Source organism: Hemiscyllium ocellatum, chromosome 6 (assembly GCF_020745735.1).
Source record: "Hemiscyllium ocellatum isolate sHemOce1 chromosome 6, sHemOce1.pat.X.cur, whole genome shotgun sequence".
NCBI classification, from domain to species: domain Eukaryota; kingdom Metazoa; phylum Chordata; class Chondrichthyes; order Orectolobiformes; family Hemiscylliidae; genus Hemiscyllium; species Hemiscyllium ocellatum.
Genome location: NC_083406.1, coordinates 93312543 through 93335796, shown reverse-complemented (window position 1 = coordinate 93335796; position 23254 = coordinate 93312543). Strand labels below are relative to the sequence as shown.

The 23254-nt window shown below is 38.8% G+C and overlaps 1 protein-coding gene across 1 annotated transcript in view; it reads right to left on the bottom strand.

Annotated features, from left to right (window-relative positions):
• Window positions 1-23254, bottom strand: part of nbeaa (neurobeachin a) — an 861601-nt gene that overhangs the window by 699564 nt on the left and 138783 nt on the right. The window contains exons 11-13 of the mRNA XM_060826144.1: window positions 8360-8468; window positions 7609-7761; window positions 4890-5058 (exon numbers count right to left, since the gene is read on the bottom strand). Of these exons, the coding sequence (XP_060682127.1) occupies window positions 4890-5058; window positions 7609-7761; window positions 8360-8468 (431 nt within the window). The remainder of the gene's footprint in view (window positions 1-4889; window positions 5059-7608; window positions 7762-8359; window positions 8469-23254) is intronic.

Genomic DNA, 23254 nt, shown 5'->3' with positions numbered 1-23254 from the left:
TAATCTCTAATCACTGCTAGCTGTGGCTTCTGCTACCTCAGCTCTGAACTCTGCAATTCCTGTCCTAAACTTTTCTACCTCTCTACCTCACCCGAAAAGATTTGCTCTTTAGCCAAGTTGTTGGCCATTTGCCCTAACATTTCCTTACATGATTTGGTCTCTGAATTTTATTTCAGAATACTATTGTTGAGGGCTGTGGGATCTTTTATTTCATCAAAGGAACTATAAAAATACAAATTGCTGTTGCTAACAAGGAAAAGTTGTCCCTTCAAGTAGAGGAAAAGTAGGTTTCCTCCTTTGATTTCTTCTTCTACTCATTTTTTTCTGCATTGTCACCACAGCATTCATCATTTGCAAAGCTTAAAAAAGCTTCTCTACTTTCAACATTTATCTATTAAAAAGTCTGTGCCCTCCTTCATCCCACATATACATCTGGCATTAATTCTTTCCAATTAATACTGGGCAACGTCACCTTTCATTCCATCAAAACTGGTTAATTTCAAAATCAACATCTTTGAGCTAACACTCTTCTGGCCAGGATACTGCATTATTTTATAAATATTAACCTAACTACAGTTCATTTGCTTTTCTTGCTTAATTTTGTAAGACCAAGTTTACGACTGCAATCTTCCTTACTGAACGTGGAACATACTGACTACCAGCACGAATCAAAGTTCTCCTTCTAATTTGGTCACAAATCTTTGTCTTACCACAGTCTGAGATTATCGTCTTCAATAATTATTTTGCTAGTACTGTGGGCATTTCATATCGAAAGACTTCAACCTTCAATTCAGATTTTACCCACACAGTTCATACAATGAACCTTTGTGATTTTTATATGCAGTAATTATGAAGGCTTTTGTCAACTATATCATTTTATCAATCCTTTTCAGAACAACAATCAGTGAAAATTCCACGGTTCAACTCAATTGGCACCACAGGAGAAAGAGAAAGCATCTTACTGGTGAATGCATATTTCAAGTTCCTCATATGGTTATTTTAGGAAAGTCAAAATATCTAAGAACATGATTTGTCATATTTTCAGTATTTCCTATTCCTTTACAGTTACAAACTATATTTCCAGTCTGTCCAAACTTACAAACAGCCTTTTCATCTTCATTGTTTTTAAACCAAAATATAACCATTTAATACAATAGAATTAAGAGTGCAGCAGAACGTTTGAACAAATTAATTTGGATAATATGATACTAATTTGAAGAATGTGATAAGTTCATCGCTTTTATTTTTCAATGCTCTATAAATAAGCAATTGTGTCTTGAAACCCAAAGCAAAGATAAACCTGGTAACTACTGACACCGCCCCTTCGACTGAACCATTCTGAAATACATTTTTGCATTAGTTACAATATATGAAAGTCCCAGGTTTGAAGACTGATCTAAAAACAGCTCTATTCTCAGCACTCTCTTGACTTACATTTGTAACTTCAATTTTTAACTTCTGTTTGAATTTCAAGCTTTCCATCACTACTCCTGTTAAGCTCTACATAAACTTCAAGATGGTACCTCATTGTTCAATGCTCCAAAGTACAGAAGAGGCATATAGAAAATTGGGCAGAGTTTTGCTTCCAGGTCACTATGAAGCCACCTTGCTAAAAATGCATGCACGATCATCAGGTGCAGAAAGGACATCCTTGGCATCGATGCCCCACAGTCGAATAGCCCACCGATACTCACCGTATAGGCTCACACATGAAGAATAGACCCTTGGGTGAGGTACCGGAGGGCTGCTGGTGCCTGTGGAACCATACCCCAGCATGAGTCACCACCTTCAGGAGAGGAGAGAAGGGGAGAAAATTGGGAAAAAAAATTCTTTAGCTTTACTCTGTGTCAACATTGGAAGAGTAAAGTCTCACCATGTGACAACTACACACGAATCACAGGCAGTGCATTAGCACATGTAGGCTTGCCTCAACAAAAATCTTTCAGAAGTTTTAGATCCAACCCTACCAATCACTCAACCCTACCTGCCAACACTTGAAAATAAGTTGAACCAGATCACTGGATAAATAAGGTTAATAGCTTGTAATAAGAAGATCTTTCGTCTTAACATCTTGGAAGAAAATCACCCATTGATTGCGGAACAGTAGAAAAAATTTGTCATGGATGGCAGCTGATCAGACTATCTCCACCCTACCAGCTGAGGAAGGCTTTGTGACAGCTTTATTGGGAGACAAAAGTCAAAGGAATTGCGCATAATAAGTAAATCACGAATCAATAACACTTGAACACAAGACAACTCTAATCAATCATTGATATCAAAAATAAGCCATTGCAAGCTTATTTCAGCACGTAGACTCAGTCATGGAGAACACACATGATCAAGTTATGTTCAGTGACTTTGGAAATGTTGCTCTTCAGCTTGTAGTTTGAAATCAATATCTGTCGAGAATGACATAATTCTGGCAAATACTTTTTCATTCAATTACAGGTACTACATTTCATGCCCAGAGCAGAATGAACAAAATCAAATTGACTAGAAAATCAAGTTTTTAATGGCGTTGATTGGGGAATAAATGTTAGGTATAACTTCAGGGATACGTTTTCTGCTGTTCATCAAAATAATGTTGTGGATCTTTAAAGTCCACCTGAGACAGCAATGGGGCCAGTTTAACATCTCATCAAAAACATGGAACATCTGAACGTGCAATATTCCTTAATAATCACGAAGTATCAGCTGAAGTTTCTGCATCCAAGTCTCTGGAGTGGGACTTAACTCGGGGTTCTGACACACAGGTTAAGACTACTACCAACTTAGCCACAGTTAACACATCATAAGTTTACGCTTTATTATATTACTCTTTAAAATGAGCCATGGGCTGATCCTTTCAGTTCCTAGCAAAACCAGTTTCCCGATTATGATTTAAGTTGGATGTTCTGCATGCTAAATGATGGGAAACTGCATGCTGAATGTTCCCACCTCCAGTTCCATGTGTTAATAAAGCTCCTATCTGAATCATCCAAGTTTCCACTGCTTACCCCAATATCTACTGGGGACATTAACAGTATGCAAAATGGAGAGAGATCAGTTGAGATGGATAACTGCTCAATTTCTTGCCTTTTGACGTTCTGCTTCTGACATTGCTCCATTTACGCATTTCTCATGGACAATTGCTAGAAATAATATTTTGTAAGCTCCTGGAGAATTTAAACCAAAGGGAAATATTTTCAAATTCACTTCACATCACATAGCTATTTTGTTGTCACCAGTTCAAAACTATAAATGGACTAAAACCACTAATCAAGAGCCAATATGGATGATTTCATACCAAAATTATATCACATGATGTGTTAGTTTCCTATTGATTGTATTAGAATAGATTTTTCAAGCCTCTTTCTTTCTCGGTGATTCACGTTTTGAGTGTATTTCTAGCTCTCAGTCAGCACCTGCCATGCTAATTAAAAATGTTATAATAGACTGCAACAATCACTTATATATAGAAACAAATAGAAGCTCACAGTTACAAAACAACGTTCTAAACCTGCTCATGGTAACAGCAACTTGTAATTTGCATTATGCCTTTAATGTTGTAAATGTTTTGGGGACAGGGTGCCAAAATGGTAAGGTAACTTGGACTGATAATCCAAAGACCCAGTCTTATATTCTAGGGACACTGATTCAAATCCATGAATTAATGAATCTAGAATTAAGAACTAAACTCAGTAATGGTGATCATGAAACTATGTTGTAAAAACCCATCTGGTTCACCCATACTTTTTTTCAGGAGGCCATCTGCCATCCTTACTTGGACTAACTTACATATGACTCTAGACTCACAGCAATGTGGTTGACTCAAATGTCCTCTGAAAAGGTCTAGCAAACTTCTCAGTTGTGATAATTAGGGATGGGCAACACCTGTGCCGTGAAGACCAGATTCCATTGAAGAATATATATAGTGCTTCATGAGCATTATCAAACAAAACTTGATATCAAGCCACACAAGGAGATGTTCGAACAGGTGACCAAGCACTCGGTCAAAGAGGCATCTTAAAGGAAGGAGAAAATGCAAACGGGCATGGAAGTTTAGGGAAAACATTTCAAACATTAAGCTTTGCAGGTCAGCCACCAATTGTGGAACATGAAAAGTCAGAATATGCAAGAGGCCAGAACTGAAGGATTGCAGAGATCTTAAACAGTTTTAGAATGTTATAAAGGCAGTGAGCATAAGCCATGGAAGATTTGAAAACAAAAATAAAAATTCAAAAATCAAAGCATAGCCAGAAACATACACCAGAAACAATGTGATGGGCATGGAGCATGCTCAGCTTGAAGCAACAGAGGTCTGGATGAACACAAGCTTACAAATGGCGCAAAGTCACAGACTGGCCAAAAGTATTAGAATCATTGGACCTCGAGTAATAAAGACTTTGCTGAGAACTTAATTAACAGAAAAACAGTGACAATAGAAATGTTTTAAAATTAGGTTTTTTTGGCATTTTCACTACAACTATTCCTACTAAATTGATGCAAGTCAGATTCACTTCATAAAAATATTAGTAACTCAATTTTGTTAATATAAACTTTCATTGCAAAACAAGTTCAAGGGGTTACATGGACTACTCCACTTGCTATGTTCACATACTTCAGATGATTTAAAAAAAAAGTAAATTTGCCATATCAACATTTACTTGTGTTTACAGTAAACTCTCTTCTTGATGTTAGATTTACTTTCAACATAATGAAAGATATTTTAAGTTGCACTTCATAGCTGTTTCATTAAGTACATTCCAATTGTTGATCTAAATAAGAGAGTGTGATCAAGTATGTTCAGTTGGAACCAACAATATTAGAATTTTGGAGAAGCAAACTGAAACATTTCAGTTTACTGCAATGACTGTAATGTTCATAAAAAAGTTTCATATGATTCTTACCTTGCCCTTTGGAAGATATGCCACTGCAATCAGATGGATTAATTACCCAGTAGTAATATTTGAGAGTATGCATTAGTTGCAGCACAGTGCCTACTCTACGTATAGTACTGTATATAGTAGCAGTGCCAATGAATTCAGCAGACAAGTATGTATAAAGTGAAAGCTGCACCTGGAAATTAAACATAAAAGGTTATTTTACAACTGTTGGTATGGGATTAAAACTTGACAGACAAAACTTTACTCTCCATTTCACTCCTACTTTGATGCCTCTGTTCTCAGCTTTGTGTGGTATTTCAAAGAGGTTCAATCTAAGTTAAAGGACCAGTATCTCATGTGTCAATCAGGTATTTTGCAGCTTTCTGGGTTCAACATTAATTTTAACAATGTAAAAGTGTGTGTTTTGCCCTCATTCAGTTTCCTTTAATTTGCAAATTTTGGTTCTACTCGCAGGTTTCCAATTTTAGTAATTTTTGGGCAGCAGCTATGAATGGTCGTGCCAGCTGCAGTTTCTCTAGAATGTAGGGCAGTACAGCACAGGAACAGGCCATTCAACTGACCGTCTGTGCCAACGATACCATTCTAAACTAACCCACTCTGCCTGCTCATGGTCTGTATCCCTCTATTCCTTGCCTGTGTATTGTCTAAATGCTTCTTAAAACATTGCTATCATATCTGCTTCTACCACCTCCCTTGGCAGCATATTCCAGGTGCTATCTATGTAAAACGTTTCATTGCATATCTCCTTTTAAACTTCTTCGCTCCCACCTTAACTCTTTGCCTCTTTATATATGACATTTCCAACTTAGGAAAAAGACTGACTATGGACCTATCACACCTCTCATGATTTTATATACTTCTGTCAGTTCACCCCTCAGTTTACAATACTAGCGAAAACCATCCAAGTTTATCCAACCTCTCCTTACAGCTACTACACTCAAATCGAGGCAACATCCTGGTAAACTTCTTTTGCACCCTCACTAAAACGTCCATATCCTGAAATGTGGTGACCATTGAGTTTGTTTCTTGACTGATCCAATTACTTCTACCTTTGGTTTTCACCACCAACCCTTGTTTTTTTTTAAAAAAATCTCCTGATTTCCAATCTTTAACAGGCCTTCCCTTTTGCTCTCTCTCATTTTGCCTCCTTTCAAACACTTAAATCTATCCTATTGCTAACTTTTGTCAGTTCTGATAAAAACTTTTATCAATCTGAAGCTTTAACTCGGTTTCTCTCAAAGATCCATCATCAATTTCCAGCATCTTTGCTTTATATGCATTTGCATAATTGCTTTAGTAGTGAAAGATTGCAACATGCTTCACTGGATCATAGGCAGTTAAAAATTAACACCTCGGTAAAGACGGATTCACTTAATTGTTGAAAAGCTTTATAACAGAGGTACATTTTAAGGAGCAATTAAAAGGAAAAGCATTAGGATGGGATGAGTGATTGAGGGAGGAATGCCAGAGCTTATAGCTGAGATGGTTGAAGGAACAGATGCTAAAATACAAGAAGTGAGGGGATGGATAAAAAGCTGGAGTTGGAGTCATAGTTTCTAAGGATGGAACAAGGTATGAAGATAGGGGAATGAAACTATGGATGAGAATTTTTTTAATTAATTTATAGGATGTGGGCATCACTGCAAGATCAGCACTTATTGCCACACTAGTTATCCTTGGGGAGGATGGTGGCAAGCTGCCTTCTTGAATTGCTGCAGTCCATGTTCAGTAGGTAAACCCACAATTCCAGTGGGGAGGAGGTTCTGCAGAGCTGTCATGGAACTGAGATTTCTGACCTCCAACAATCACAACCATCTTCCTTTGAGCCTGTTATGATTCCAACCAGTGGACAGCTCCCTCTCCCCCACCCCTGGTCCCTGTCAAGTCCAGTTTTGCTGGGGGTCCTCGATGTCACACTCCATTAAATGCAGCCTTAATGTAAACGGCAATCACACTTCCCTCATCTTTGGAATTTAGGTATTTTATTCATGTTTCAACCAAAGCAATAATGAGGTAAGGAGCTGAGTGGCTTTGGCAGAACTCAAGATGTGTGAGCAAGTAGCTGCTTGATAGCACTGTTGATGACACCTTCTGTCACTTTATTGCTAACGCAGGCAAGAGTTAACAATGGACTGTGTACAAGGATATGCTTTTTGTTAGATGCTCAGGGTCATGACCACAATTAATAAATTAATGAAAGCACTGACACATAAAGTAACAAGTTTGATCAATTCAGTGATATGCATGCCTCAGTCAGAACGGACAAGTACAGGAAGCACTCCTAAATTTAAAAAAAAAGCTGAAGAGGTTTGTTGCATAAATATAAAGGAATGTAGGGACAGAGCAGAGAAAAGGAGTTGCAAGCCCTTGCACTACTACAGACAGTGGGAAGAAAGGACCATCTGAACTCAAACAGATTGCCTTGATTTTTTAAATGTAAATTCTGTTGCTTAATAAATTGTCCTGATTAAGTGATTCCTTGCCCAAAATGTATTATTTCATATTTGGACCTCTTAACATAGTCTGACAACTCTGTGTTAAAGCTCACACATGACAAACATGAGAGCTGAGGTCTCAGGTCTAAAACCCAACAAGCAATCAATTTCTCCAGGCAGTGATTCAAGGAAGTTTTACCGACTATTAATCACATGTTTAAAAAAAAGACAAGAGGAAGCATTTCTCTGCAAATACAAAGTTTCCAAATATTTATGAAAAACAATACCTTTGCAGGGGTATGAATCCAGATTGCAGGATTAAACAGGATGTGATCACACAACTGTTTTAATAAAGGTGCTCCATGGGTCAAACCATCCAGATATTTAGCAAAGGACAAAAACTGTTCCAGGACAGCTCGTGTAATATGAACTCTGGATGACTTTATGCAGAAAGAAGAAAAAACAGAAAATATAACAAATGATTGAATCTGCTTTTAAAATCACAATCATTACCTCCTGAACATAAATTGTAACCTTTTGAAACATCACGATTTGGGTCAATGTGAAAATTTTCCATTGCTATGCTATTCAACATAACCATCTTGACAATATCTGCACATTAAGACAATCTTATTCAGCCGCAAATATTTAGCTATTACATCAACATGTCAAAATACAAAGTTTCTCGACCATATTTTGAAAAGATTTTGTTTAATCCTTAAAGAAAGGTGCATTGCCATAGCGCTCCTACAAAAATACCTGGAATAGGTTTTAAATTCTTTTGAATATCACTACTATTATTAAAATAATACATAGGTTCTCATTCAATATTATTCAAAATTACTTTAAAAAAATCAGAACTCAACTTTTTCAAATTAGTTACTTTTGTAAATAATTAACTGTCGAAGTTGAAATATTGTTATGTATCCTCTTGTCTGAATATCGCAAAAAAAGCATCAACTTAGCTTAATTTATCGAGTTCAACCAGATATACTTTTGTCTTTAAATGAAGATTTCTTTTGTTTCTTGAAAACTTACCTTTTCCAAGAGGTAGCCGATTACCAAGAAACCTTTTCCACCCAACATTTGTTCTTGCATGGCCACTGAGCTCTTTAGTAGCTCAACTAGAAAGGCTAGAAGGGTTGCACTGCACAAAAAGATAAGAAGAAATTTCAAAGAAATACTGTTGCTTTTTTTTGCATTCATACATAGTTCAATATATGGTCTTGCTTGATATTGATTGCTTTAGGAACAAAATTATTGAAATTAATTTTAAAATGGGAGATCTTCCACCGTTTATACATAAAGAATTTGGCACTTAAATTCGATAATAACCACCAAGTGAATCACACGCTTAGGAGCAGCAGAAATACAAAGCCGAGTTTATACACAGGTAGTTCTCCTAGAACGCTGTAGTTGCATTCCAGCGAAACATCGCTTAATAGAAATAATGGAGGCTGAGAAAAGTGATCTTGGGGCAGACCAGCAAAAAATATCACGCACAATTACTCAAATACCAGCTAAAAGTCTAACACAAAAATATAGCACAGCCTAAATAAAAGGTTGAAATGATATTTATAAATGAAACAGAAGTAAACTTAATACAATACACTTTAAAAATATAACAAAGCTCCTCTCTGTACAGTACCCCTCACAGAAAGCTGCTGCGGCAGCAGCTGACATCAGGGTATGCTCAGTATTGTCACGAAGACCAGCGCTGACATGTGCAGTATGGGTGTGGAGACTTCAGCGGACATCAGCGCATGCGCAGGACATCACAAAGACCGGTGCCAACATCGTGCAGGCTCCAAATGGCACTGACATCGGCACATGCGCAGAACAGCACGGACATCAGCATGAGCACAGAATGAAGTGCGTGAACCAATCCGCACTGGAATCATGCTGCTGTGAACAGAACTATTCTCGAAAATACTGATTACTAATTTTTCAACCATGTTATAGCCGAATCATGCTGCCAAAACATGTTATACCAGAACTATCTGCATTTCTGCACTGTGGGTGAAGGCATAAAAGCAAATTAGCTAAATTGTGATGTTAAATATGCCATTTTTATACCAAGTTTGGCAAGATGTTCAAAAGATAAGTTCTATTAGCAATTCACTGTGGGAAAGGTGTGATGAAAATAAACAAAAAAAATCTCAAAAGAAAGTGAGTTAGCTGCAACAATCACATCAGATGATACTGCAGAAACCCTTCACGTCACAACATAAGTGAAAACAGCTAAAATTATGGCCCAGATATCCTGAAGAATGGCAGTCACAGTCACATTGCCACTCCGCTCCTATTTTTTTCCCAATCCTGTCTGATTACTAGCTCTGAATTCCGACCCTACCGCCTCCAGAAATGCACAACATTCATAGAACAAACACAATTTTCCAGTCTTGCGTGATTGTTGGGAGAAAGCAAACCATGGTCCCTTTATCAGCAGTATCAGTGTTCTGAGACTTAATTGTCCAATAGCACAGCCAATCTCTGTGACAACAACTATAAAATAGTGAATTCATTATACATGAGCATTCAGGTGGCACTTGTTTAAGTGATTTGGTCGGCAGGTAGGTAGGGTACCAGCTGAGTGATGAAGAATAGCAGGCAGAAGGATGTCAGGTCTGCGGGGAGTGGGGGCAGGGATATTGGGCTGGTGCTGGAGTCGGGGATGACAGTGGTCAAGGGGAGTGGCATAGCCAGCAGGCCAGCAGCAATGGGTCAGTTAGACAGTTGTGGTTGTCAGAGGTCCAAGAGGGCACTGTGTAAAACCAGAAGGCATAATCAGGCATGTTTAGTGAACCGGAGAGTCTATTGATTAGTCTTACGAAAGTTAGACTAGGTTTTTGATGCCTTTTCCAGGCTAACTACTAACCTCATCGAAGTGGAATACTTACAATGATCTGGCTTTAAAAAAAAATTGGAGTGTTCCAAATGCAGGGAAATTGCACTGCTCCAATAACTATCTGGCAATCAGAATACTTGGCATATGTTTCCAATGTTGTGTAACTAAGTGCTTTACTTTGCGAAGAATCAAAAAATGTATGCATAGTAATTTAAATGCAATTGCAACTTGGAATGCCAAAATTTGAAGTGAGTTGTGCAAATACATTTATAGAAAGGTTGGATCAGACTGTTCTGCTGGTAGTCATGATGCCAGGACCTTCGCATGCACTGGAAGAACTGCCCAGGAAATTGAAATTTCGGCTGGGCAGTTCCCTTCGTCCCTGAAATCCCCTGAAAGTCTCCATTTAAAAATCAGAAACTTCAGAGGATTCCTAGGTAATCAAGTAAAATAGTTACTCAGGAAACATAAGGCAATGAAATACTCCAACAACTGAGGTGCGATTCAACAAGTCCATACCCACTTCACAATCAACTACAACTCCTTGAAGATCCTGACCAAAACACCCCACAAGGACTGGACATATCCCAGAACCCTCAACCTGGCATTCTACCCAGTCTCTAGCTGCCATCCTACTAACCTAGTATCCTACCCTCCCAGGGTCTATTATGCAAAGTCAAGTACTTACAAGTTATTACTTAGTAACAGAGTTATTTTCTGCCATTTGTTGCTTGAATTTTTTAGGAAGCTTTTCAAAGCTTGCTAAAAGTTTCAATAGTCTGCAAGGTTTCGCAGATTCTGAAAGTGTTTTTTTTAAATGATTCAAAGGCATATACACAATCTTGTTGCTTTCAGACAGAAGTGACCTAGTGGATTGCTTCTTTACATTAAGCACAGCTGGAAGCAGGGAACACAGGCCAAACAAAGAAGGACAAGTGCTGAAAGAAGGTGGCAGTTCAATTTTGCATGGTACAAAAGTTGCAGGTGGAATTGAAGGGTATGTGTGTGGTTTTTGAGGTGGGGGGGGGGGGAGTCGTCATTTTATTACTGATAAAGAAAACCAATCACTGCAGTAATGAGGGAAGTTGTTGTAGAAGGCTCTTCAGAAGAAGCTGTCTGGGTAGAGGTTAGACATAAAACAAAAAGGGTGATTACCTTGCTGGGCTTACACTGCAGTGCTAGGACCCTTGCTGTTTGTTATTTACATTAATGACTTGGATTTGAATGTAGAAGGTATAATTAGTAAATTTACAGTTGACATGAAAATTTGCTTTTGATACAGAGGAGGATGGTTTCCGCTACAGTCTAATATTAATCAGCTGGCAAACTGGGCAGAGCAATAGCAGATGGAATTAATCCCAATAAGTGGGGGGGTGATGTATTTTGAGAGGTCTAATAAGGGAAGGACATATGAAGTTGAATGGAAAGTCCCTAGGGAGTAATGAGGAACAAATGAACCTTGATGTGCAAATCCATAGATCCCTTAAGGTGTCAGCACAGGTAGACAGAGTGGTGAAGGAGGCATAAAGAATGCTTGCTTTTATTTGCTAGGATGTTGAACACAGGAGCAAGGAAGTCTTGTTCTGATTTTATAGACCATTGCTCAGGCCATAGATGGAATACTTTATGCAGTACTGGTTGCCACATTTCCAGTACAGTCACATCCTTCTGACAAAGTTGCAGAGGAGATTCACCAAGATGCTCATTGGTATGAAAATTTTCAGTTGGGAGGAGAGACTGGATAGGCTGGAATTATTTTCCTTAGAGCAGAGGAGGGCTATACAATATTATGAGGGGTATAGGCTGAGTAGATCATGAGAATCTTGCCCCATGGCAGACACATGTAAGACCAGAGGGCATAAGTTTAAAGTGAGGAGCAAGTGGTTGAGACAAGATTGGAAAGAAAATTTTTTCACCAGTGGATAATACAAATATAAAGTGTGCTCCTGAGAAAACCATGGAGGTGGGTGCTCTCACAACATTGAAGAAACATCTGGATGAGTACATAAAATGATTGGGCATAGTAGGCTATGGACAACTGCAGGTAAATGGGATTCGTGTAGCTTGATATTCGCTGGTCGGCATAGACATGCTGGGTTGAAAGTCCTATTTCTATGCTTTATCCCCTTCCCACTCTGAAATGAAAGGGGGACTCTCAGCAGAAGATCATATTCACATGGAATGACACAATGCAGGAGTAGACATAGAGTGTTGAATCATTTTTCAATCAATAATTTTGATTTATTTAAGTAATGGATTCAATTATACTTTGTTTAATAGTACATAAGGGGAGATGGTGGCGAAGCAATAATATCACTAGAGTAATAATCCAGAATCCCAGGCTCATGGTCTCAATTGACAGGTTTAAATTCCACTATGGCAGATCGTGAAATTTGAAATCAATAAAACTCTAGAATAAAAAGTTAGCCTAACGATGACCACATCATTTCTTCATAAAAACCCATCTGGTTCATTAATTTCCTTTGGGGAAAGAAATCGGTGACCTTTACCTAGCCTGGCATGCATGTGACTCCTTAACCGCCCTCTCAGCAGTTAGGGATGGGCAATAAATGTTGGTCTAGCCAGCAACAACCCATTCCATGAATAAAAACTGTGGTTAAATATATTACACTTCCTGTAATGAAGGCGGCCATATTGTGCAGGTTTTATGACTCACCTTTTTCAAACTAATGTAACTTTTGAAAATGCTTTGAAGTAAATATTTTTACTCAAGGACACAGCTAAGTTTTGCACTGGTTTAATCTTTTAACTTCAATATGCTGTTAATTTGTTTAGTCATCAACAGTCATTATTGAGTCACAATTCTTTTAACAGAGCATCCAGTTATATCAGTTGAAACATATAGATGATATTAAATCATTGTTGGGGGGGGTGGGGGGGGGGGGGGGGTGGGTGGGAGTGACACTACATACTCTAGGCATTCACATACCTTGTTCTACTGCCACCAACTTATCTTGGCAAAGATTTAGGAAGTAAAGAGGGATATGCAATTAAAAAAGGGATTACAAAGTGTCTGGCATGTCAAAGAACGAATCAGCAGACACCAGGAAGTAATGTCAGTAAGAGGGCTAAGAAAATAGGAATTGGGCCAACAATATCTCAGCAATACAAAATTCAGCCAGAACTCTTCATAAATAATAAGCCAATTAAACATCAGGATGTCTCTGATCATGAACAATGGGTAGCAAGAATTAATAAACTTTGATTCTTAATAATTCACTACACAATAAAGAAAGACTGAAGACATAGGGATAACTTTAGTCAACAGAGCAGGAGATCTGTACACAGTCAATAGGTGTTGCAAACTGCTAACCCAAGATGTATTGGCTGCAAGTCATTGTTGTAATAATTATAATTTATTTCCTACCCGTTATGATAAAACTAAACTCTTAAAATTAGCAAAAACATAATTGTGCTTGGAATTTGCCATGTAGCTAATCAGGACTAATAACCTTTTGGACTGGCTCTCTCAAATTTAGTCTATAATGGTATTTTATTAGGATTTTACAATCAAACTTAAGTGAACCCCACAATCTAACAGGCTATTTAGCTTGTCAAGCTTGCTGCACTCCTCAGTTAATCGTAGGTCTCTCTCAACACCATTTTCCTTCATTATCCCCATAGCCTTTGATGACATTCATATTCTGAAAATTGATCAATCTCTGTCTTGATCATGCCTCCTGGTCAACAATGGTGCTTTTTTTTATACTGGCATTTGCCAAATGTTGCACCTTAATAACTATTGAATTAGTCAGTAAAATACAACCCTGAAAAATCATAGTTGGGTCTTCTGGAGCATTATAAAAAAAAGGGAACTTTACAGTTACTTACCACTGCATCAGCTCACTTTGGCCTCAACTACATTAAAGCTCTTTATACTTGACACTTTTGCACATAATAGGATCAATGGTTTTTGGCATGAACCTGCATAAAATCATTGCAACTTGAACAGGAATAGGAATCTTTTGAAAGGTAAATCCAACAACTTTGAATGTTATCCCTAAAGAAAAGAACAAATCTCAAACTAGAATGCACATTCATCTGGTCAACAATGGTACATTTCCAATAGTGACTGCACTGCCAAATGTGGTACCTGTAAGTGCTCAATTTAGAGAATGATAACTGCTTTGCTCTGTTAAGTTTCTTTGAATAATCAATGTATGCAATTTAACAGAGATAACATTTCTAAATAGACTCAGCTTAATCAGTTTCTCTCATCTTCCCATTTTGCCTAATTTAAAGCTGAACATGGTTTGCTTCTTGCTTATTTTTGAGGTCTAGTGGTGACCAGACAAAAATTTCAACTTTCTTGGCTCTAAATTCTCTTCCTTCTTTTTCTGGCAGTCTTTGATTTAAAAACAAAATTGAAAAGTACTGGACCAAATAGACACTGAAGTGAAGACCAATTAGGATGGTTTGTGATTGTCTTCTCACCTGGTATTCCAATCAAATCTTAAAGATATATTTTTACAAGCTCCACAAAATGAAACTAAACCAAGCCGAAACATTTAAGCAGGCCAACTGGCTAGTAAGTCAACATACTGCCGACTGTTCAAAACAGAAACTGCAAAAATGGCATTGCTCATTTGATTCGGACAATGTAAGGGAAAGCAAAGAATCTTTATGAAGAAGAGAAACCAAGAAACATATTTTTGATGGGGAGAGCCAATCAGATCATGTACTGCGCACAATGCAGGTAAAAGAACTGCACTTCAAATTGAGTGATGATATTGTTAAATTATATATTATGTAACTGGGGCTAGGTAAGATGGTGAGTAAAGACTGACGTGAGTTTAGAAGGAAAACTGCCCTCAGATAGAGTGTTCCATAAATGAAGAGCATTTCGTTTGTATACAGGTTAACAACCAGACAAGCATAGTTAACTATTTAAATGATTTACTGGAAAGTAAAGCACTTATTGAACACCCACAATATTTCTTCTCAATAAAGTATCTACCAAATGTTGAGCAACGGTCTCCAAACAGTTAAACACCAAAAATGGGAGTGAAGATCACAAAACATTATTATCCTGTACCCAATGAATACATTCCATGCATTACTAAAATTGATCTGTAACCTCAGGCTAGGGGCATTCGTGCATATTTTGGTGAGTGGAGTAGCGGTGGAGCAGAAGATCCTTCATTCAAGTATATAGGAGTGATCATGATGCAGTGCAGCATTAAGTTTAATGATCTAATTGGACTTAGCAAGATGAGGGAGTTCACTTTCAAACATATTTTGTATCAAGTGGACTACTAGTGTCATCCACTGTTTGATTCTATAGATTCCATCACCACTTTTAAAGAATTACTTCATGAAATGAGCATTTGTTGCCCATTCTTGAATACCATTGAGAAAAAGTGGAGGAGAGCTGTCTTCTTGAACTACCATCTGTTTTGGGACATCCATGGTGCTTTCCGAAAAGGAGTTCCAGTCTTTTAAGAGTTGTACAGCAAGGAAACAGACTGTCTGGTCCAACCAATCTACACCATGTTCCCAAACTAAACTAGTCTCACCTGCTTGCACTTGGCCCAATATCCCTCCAAGCCTTTCCTATTCATGAACTTGTCCAAATATCTTTTAAACATGGTAACTGTACATGTTTTCACCACTTTTTCTAGCAGTTCATTCCATATCCAAATCACTGTGTAAAAGAAAGTTGCCCCTCATGTCCTTTTTAAATCTTTATCCCCTCACCTTAAACATATGCCCCTGATTTTGAACTCGTCCCCCCTTGGGAAAAGGCCCTTCTCATTCACTTTATCTATGGCCCTCATGATTTTATAAGCCTGAGTGATATCACCACTCAACCTCCTATACGCTAGTAAAAAACATCCCAGTCTTTCAAGTCTACTTTAGATCTCAAACCCTCCATTCCCAGCAACACCCTGGTAAATCTTTAAGGGGTCCTACTTTCGCTCTATTTCCGCTCTTGCTCTTAATCTGTAAAATCATTTGTAAAATCTTTTTTATCCAGGAACAGTTAAAGAATTTGTAAGTGGTCACTATTTATCTACAACCTTTAATCAGTACTCATATGCTGTCCTTCACAATCACAAATTTAACACTATTACAAGCCTCACCCATTATAACTCGCATATATTTCAACCATTAAACTGTGGAAGTCAGAACAGCCAAACATATTAAAGGATCTCACTAGCTTCCCCCTTTATTGCAAAACGTAGTGCATAATAACAGGCAGCAGGATAATGAAAGTGTGCATACACATTTAATCTTCTATAGAGGAGATAGAATGACAAGACATTAACAATGTGCAGGTGGCATCACTGAAGCCACAAACATTTACTGGATTCCACGGAACACAAATCAACTCAACATGATTTCTCCCTTTTTCTTTTGAGATATGCCAGAACTGGAGCTTTCTCAGTCAATGGGAGAAGACAAAAAAGGAAAGCCAAGCCACTTAATTTCATACTGTCAGTGATCAGCTGAGAGACTGCCAGCACATGTATTGAAGAGGTTAGGATAGAGGAGGGATCAATACTTTCAGAGATCCTGGACTCAGATGCTCCAAAGTCACTGTCAGGGGATAAAAACTGTCATACAAGGTCAGGATAATAGGAAAGACCAATTGACTTGGTATTCATTTCACAGGGAATGGTTTATGAAAATAAGGAGGTCTTGCTAAAACTATACAAGGTACTAGTATTTCAGGTGTGGTTTAACTAAGTAGTTTTGGTCTCATTACCTTAGGAAATACATGACAGAATTGGAAGCAGTTCAGAAAAGATTCACTAGGTTGATTCCAGGTAAGAAGGGATTTTCTTATGGATAGAAGTGGAGTAAGTTGGGTTTGTACTCATTAGAGTTTAGAAGAATGACAGGCATATATATTGAAATATACAAGATTTGTCAGGGACTCGATACGGTAGAAGAAGAAAGATTGTTTCCTCTTGTGAGAGGCTATGAGCAGACGACGCATCTCTGAGTAAAGGTTCTGGATTAGAGCAGTGCTGGAAAAGCACAGCAGTTCAGGCAGCATCCGAGAAGCAGGAAAATCGACGTTTCGGGCAAAAGCCCTTCATTTTACCTAGTTTTTAACTATCTGAGTAAAGGTTGTCTATTTAAGACAGATACGAGTAGAAATTTCTTCTTTCAGAGGGTAATGAATCAATAGAATTCTTTACAACAGAGAGCGGTAGGCACATTAAGTATATAAAATATTCCTTTTTTTTAAATAGGGAAAAGAATGGAGGGCTATGGAGAAAAAGGCAGGAAAGTGGAGTTGAGAAGTATCAATCAGCCATGACACAGCAGAATAGATGGGCCAAATTGTATACTTCTGCTCCTAACTCTTATGGTCATCTTAGGACAGCATGACATTTACCTTCTGAATTATTTATTCTAACATAAGTTACTGTATTCCTCGCATGACTATATTCAAGTCCAAATGAACATCAACACTTACAAGCTTCATGCCTTTAATATTGTTTTTCTATTTTTACTACCAAAGTGACATGTCCTCACATTATCTTGACCACCCACTGAACCTCTCTTGGCCGTCTCTTGGCATTTTCCTCACAACTTACATTCCCACCTAGCTTTTTAATCAAGAACAATCTTGGATACATGACTTTTTACCTTGGTCTAAGGCATTAATACAAATTGAAAATAGCCAACTGACCAAAGCTTTTGAAATTCCACCAGTCACAACTTGTCATTTTAAAGATGTCTCATTTATGCCTATTCTCTTCAAGTATATTAACTAATCCACCATCCATGCTTCTATCATAACATTACCACTACTCTATTAGCTGTCATCTTATATATGGCACCTTATCAAATATTTTGCAAGTGGAATTTTGTACAGATCGGAATAATGAGTGCAATGGCAAAAAATGTGTCAGAATTGTGCAAGCCCAGTGAGGCCTCTCAATGGCCAAAACAACTTGCTGTATCTTTTAAGTAACTTCCAGGAGTCCAGATGAGTTTGTTGTGAGGCAGCAGCGAGTTGCCAATTAAGTGGACTATTACTTGTTAATGATGATCTTATTAATTGTACATCTTGCATCATTAACATACAGCATTGTGCCATACTACACTGCAAGCAAACTAGACACCAAATGGTTTTGACATGGAAGTCAGAACAGGTATCTGGTCACAACAGACTGTGAAGAGCCTCCATGCTGCTCATCATGCAGAAGATTTCAGGGCACGATCCATGGTCAACACCCACATGGCACCACTCATCCACAGACATTAGTATCCAATAATTGCCAACACCTCAGGATCTTCATGCCCTTTACAATACACTTGCCAAATGCTTAGGGAGTTTAGACTTCCATTTTAGAGTGCACTAGAAATTAGCATCAAAACATTGCTATAATGACACTTTGTACACAGTGACAGGAACTCAGCTCATGGATTGGATCAGGTTGCATCTCAAGCTGCATCACAGGACTACGAGCTTGCTCTCTTTGCGCTCACTCATTTAGCATTTAACTGGATGCTCACAGAACCACTACCTTGTCGATACATGCAAGCAGTCCTGCTGGTCAGTAGTCCTCAGCAAAAACAGAGAGGACACTTTTATGCATGGCACACTAGAACCACATCCCAGCAACATATGTGTGTTTGTTGCTGCCTTCCATTGCACTGGAAATAAAAACTGCAATGGGAAAAAAAGGCCACAACAAAATCCTGAATGAATGGGATAAGTGTCCTGACTTGTGAGGGAGGGGGCTGCCAGATTCATCAATGGTGAAGCAGTTTAGAGGGCAACACATTACAAACAGAACCCTGTAATGTGCAGGTAACAGGCCTGCAGCCTCCCTACCACATTGTGTCCAAGTACAATACTCCTCTCTGCCCCAGACATTGTTGACCATGTCATTCAAGACCAACACTTTTGCACAAAGAAGTTAGAGAAAGAATTGTGATGCATGGTGAAAAGGGTGCGAGCTGAACCTTGTCCTATATATACCTTCTTCATCTGTTTCTACATGTTGCAGCAGGTTCTCAGCACAGATATCACTCCATGGTACACTGTGTGGACATGTTGTTTAGGCATCATAATGGCTGTTACACTCAGGGATAGACAGAGATTCAAATGAACAGGCAATGGAGCCTATTGGCTTTGGTGGTTTAGCTAGATAATCCCAGAAGAGTCCGCTCCTCAATTGAACTTCCACAGATCAGGGAGGGTGGAAAGTCAAGCCTCCTCTGGAGTGTTTTGAGAAGCAGCTTCTGAGAAACTTCTTGTTCTCCTCTGGTTGGGAACCTCCAGGTACTGCCCAGTCTCCTTGTGTGGAAGGGGCATCTGATGCCATACATTCAGCCATGAGGACCACTGGTTGGGATGTTTGAGTTCAGGTGTGTGCACATACCAAGAAGACTCTGAATGCAGTAGGCCTGGATGTTCAAGTCAGTCAGCAAACTGTGCTAGGAGTTATCTCATTAATCACACACTTGAGGAAGCTGGATCTCCATATTGTAACTGTAGGACTGCAGTCTCTGGGCAATGAACATCATTGCCTCCCACATACCTGCCTACTGTTCCTTTACCCTTTTGTGCATTCTGATGAAAAATTCCCGATTGCCAAAACCATAGGGTCCTGTCCTGACTGGGGCTTGGCAGGTGGATGGTCTCCAGCGGTATTCTGATTGCCAGCAACTTGAGATTTTTCTTCTTCAATCAGTTGCAGAGCTGTCGCAATGATATGCTCATCAGCCTAGGCTCTCAAATATTATAAATATTATGTTCCCACCAAGATGTCAGTATCTGAGCTGGTGGCAGAATGCACGATGCAACCTTGCCTATACTTCCTGAGGCCTTGGAACTCTCCCTCAGAGGTGAGGGAGGCGGCTTCTGTGGAGCTGTCCATTCTTTGCTGGGATTGTGGCCATTCCGTTGACATCTGCAAAACTCAAGGGAAAGAAGTTGACACAGCCAAAGAAGTGGCATGCAAAGAATTCCACAAAGTGGGATCAATGTGTGGACTACAGTGGAATAAAAGTTGATACTAACTCAATTGACAGGACATGCATGTTTTGGCATCATGGACTTCTCCTATGAAGGAGAGAATTCTCTTCTTATGGAGGATATGGGGCCTAATGCCTGGTAGCTCTCCACCTATCCTGTCGATTTCTGACCGTATCTGGGCTGTTTCCACCCCAGGGGCGGGGGTGGGTGGGGGGGGGTGGGGGAGGGGGGGTTTGGAGAGGAGTGGGGGTGGAGGGGGGTGGGTTGAACTGAAGTGGGTAGCACAGCTGCAGGTTACCAAAAGGTGATGAATTATCCTTGGCAAGTCAGTAGGGTTAGGACATTTTGGAGAAAATGAATATGAAAGACGGCAGATGCTGCATGCAATAGTGAGTGTAGAACATAAGACTTTGTGGGAGGTGGGTGCAGTGGCAAAGTTGTGGTGAGTCTGAAGTTTGAGAGAAGAGTGTGGCACTTACCTCGAGATTGGATAAACTAAGATCTTCTTGCAGCATTGCTGGCCATTCCTCCAGACCACAGAGACAGCATTGACTAGGCTGGTGACTTCCAAACAGGCTGCCAGGATCCAGGGTATCACCTCAACTGCCAGTCCTCCATGAAGAGAAGTGCCTTCCTCTGGACCACTCCATTCACCAGGACATGGTTAGAGAATTACATTGCCTCTTTCCCCTTCTCCAACATCTTCTGTCCTTTAAGGTTATTCCTCAATGGTGTACAGCAACCTTTTAAGTCTGGCATGGGCATCAGGGATACCCAGCAAGTAAAAGCTTCTATGCATGGTGAGTGATACAACTGAGCTAGAATTGGCAAGAGGGGTGCCTTGGGCTGAGTTACGTAATTAATAAGGTGAATTTGGTAAGTTGCGGTGAGAAATTACACTAGGCAGTGCAGAGGAAAATCCTCAATGAAATTACAAAACTGACACTTGCCAAAAAACACCTAAGATTCAGGCCAACATTTATTAGCTCCTCTTTTCCCACCCTACATAGGCAAAAACAATTACAACTGTTAAAAACAACGTCCCTTTCATATAACCATGCTGACTTATTCAATCATGTTATGATTTTAGCAACTACTTCACAACTCATTCATTCATTCATGTGTGCTCTGTCTGATGGAGGCCCTTGGCTCATATCATGCTGATGCTTCTGCTTTTTCTTGGCTCAGTATTCTTCTCAGTTTTTAAATCATTAATGATTTGCCAACACTATAGGAAAAGGGCTAGGAGGCAAGCTCTGAAAACTACCTCAGAGGGAATGGGAATCAAACCCACACCGTTGGTGTATTTATGAACCATATGCAATAACTAATATCAAATTAACTGTCCTGCAGCTTCTCTAGTAGCAGTGTTACACCAAGGCCACTCCTCCTCCTTGTCCATTATGTTATGTCTTTTCAAAATGTTCTGAATCCTGGAACATTCATTTTTTAATTATTGTTCACTTAATTATTCTGGAATGGTCAATCACAGTTATTTCTGTCATTAGTTTGTTTAACAAGCCTTTTACTTTTTAAAAAAAGTCTGCATTACTAATTTAACCTCTTATTTTCTTGACTTTATGCCAATTCGTCATAGTAATCCAGAGATTGCCACCCATGCTGTACTGCTTATTGATATAGATGCCAGTTCCTCAAGGCTCTGTTCTACTTAAGTCATTCTTAGATGGGCCATCTTTTCTTTAACTATTTCATGGACGTTAGCTTCACTGGAAAAGTCAGCTTTTCTTGCTCATTGCCTACTTATTTTGGAGAAGGTGATGGTGAGCTATCTTCTTTAAATACTGCTATTCATCTAGTGTAGGTGCACTTATATGACCTTCTACACCCATTTCATGTTATTCTATAGACACAAGATGATATTCTGAACACTGGCATTAAAAGCTGTGTGGCACCTAAAATAAACTAGAGAAACACAGCTTTATTTCTCTCCCAATTTCCAGCCTTAATTAAACACTTGAATAACAAGATATGGTCACCACATTTTGTGCATCTCTCAGCAGAAATATAAGGAGATATACAAAGATTAGTATTACACCAGAAGGTTTATTTTTTTTAAAAAGTGAACTCGTGCTCAAAACTGGTACAAAATGTTAGTTTAGCTACATCTTGAAAGTGTGTCACAGAGTGTGGTGGAAGGGAAAACAACAAAATAAATATTTGGAGGAGGATGTGAGACATCGGGATTACTTTTGTATTTCTCAAGGAATAAGACAGCATTGAACATGGGGCCAAATGTGCTTTATGGGTCAAAGTTGCACTCCATTTTGTGGACACTTTCGTGGCTAAGGAATGTTGTAAGGCAATCCAATGATGACAAAAAAAATCAAAACAAAAAGGTGACAAAAAGCATTGAACAACAGATGCAATCCTTAACTAGTCTAATATTTTCTATGAAGTATGTCTGGTACAACAAATCTAATTTAGTTATTTCAGAAGTGATCGCACCACTGTCGCAGCTCATTGGCTCGCCATAATTTGTTACCACTGGACGTAACCATTCTATTGCTTTCCTAACCAATTGTGCTTTTGTCCCCCTCCGTAAACTTGACATCATCCAAAACCTGTGAATCATATCCAAATTTGCACAAAGTCCCATACAGCCATCATCTATGCTTGCCGATTTATAAGCTCCCAGTTAAGCAATGCATTAATTTTCAAATTTCAATTATTTCCCTCATTTCATTCTATGACCATGGTTTTTTTTCCTATCTCTAATCTCAAGTTCAATAATCCCTTCAGAAATCTGAGCTTCAACTCTGGCTTCTGCGCATGCTGAATTTTAATCATTGCACCACTGGTGGCAATGCCCTCAGCTATGGAGGCCCTAAGTTCTGGAATTCTTCTCCAAAACTCATGGTCTCTCTGTTCCCCTCAAAACTTACCTCCTTTAATCCATCTTTTGATCATCTACCTTAATACGTAATAAAACAGCTCTATATGAAATGTAGTTTTCCACCTCTCCTGTGAACAATTTTAGAAATCCTACATGGTTTAAAGACAGTATACTAACTTTTGCTGACATGTATTTCTGAATTTCCTGTCACTTCCCCAAAAGACTATGATCCAGAAATAGTTGATAGATTTAAAGCCCTATTTACTA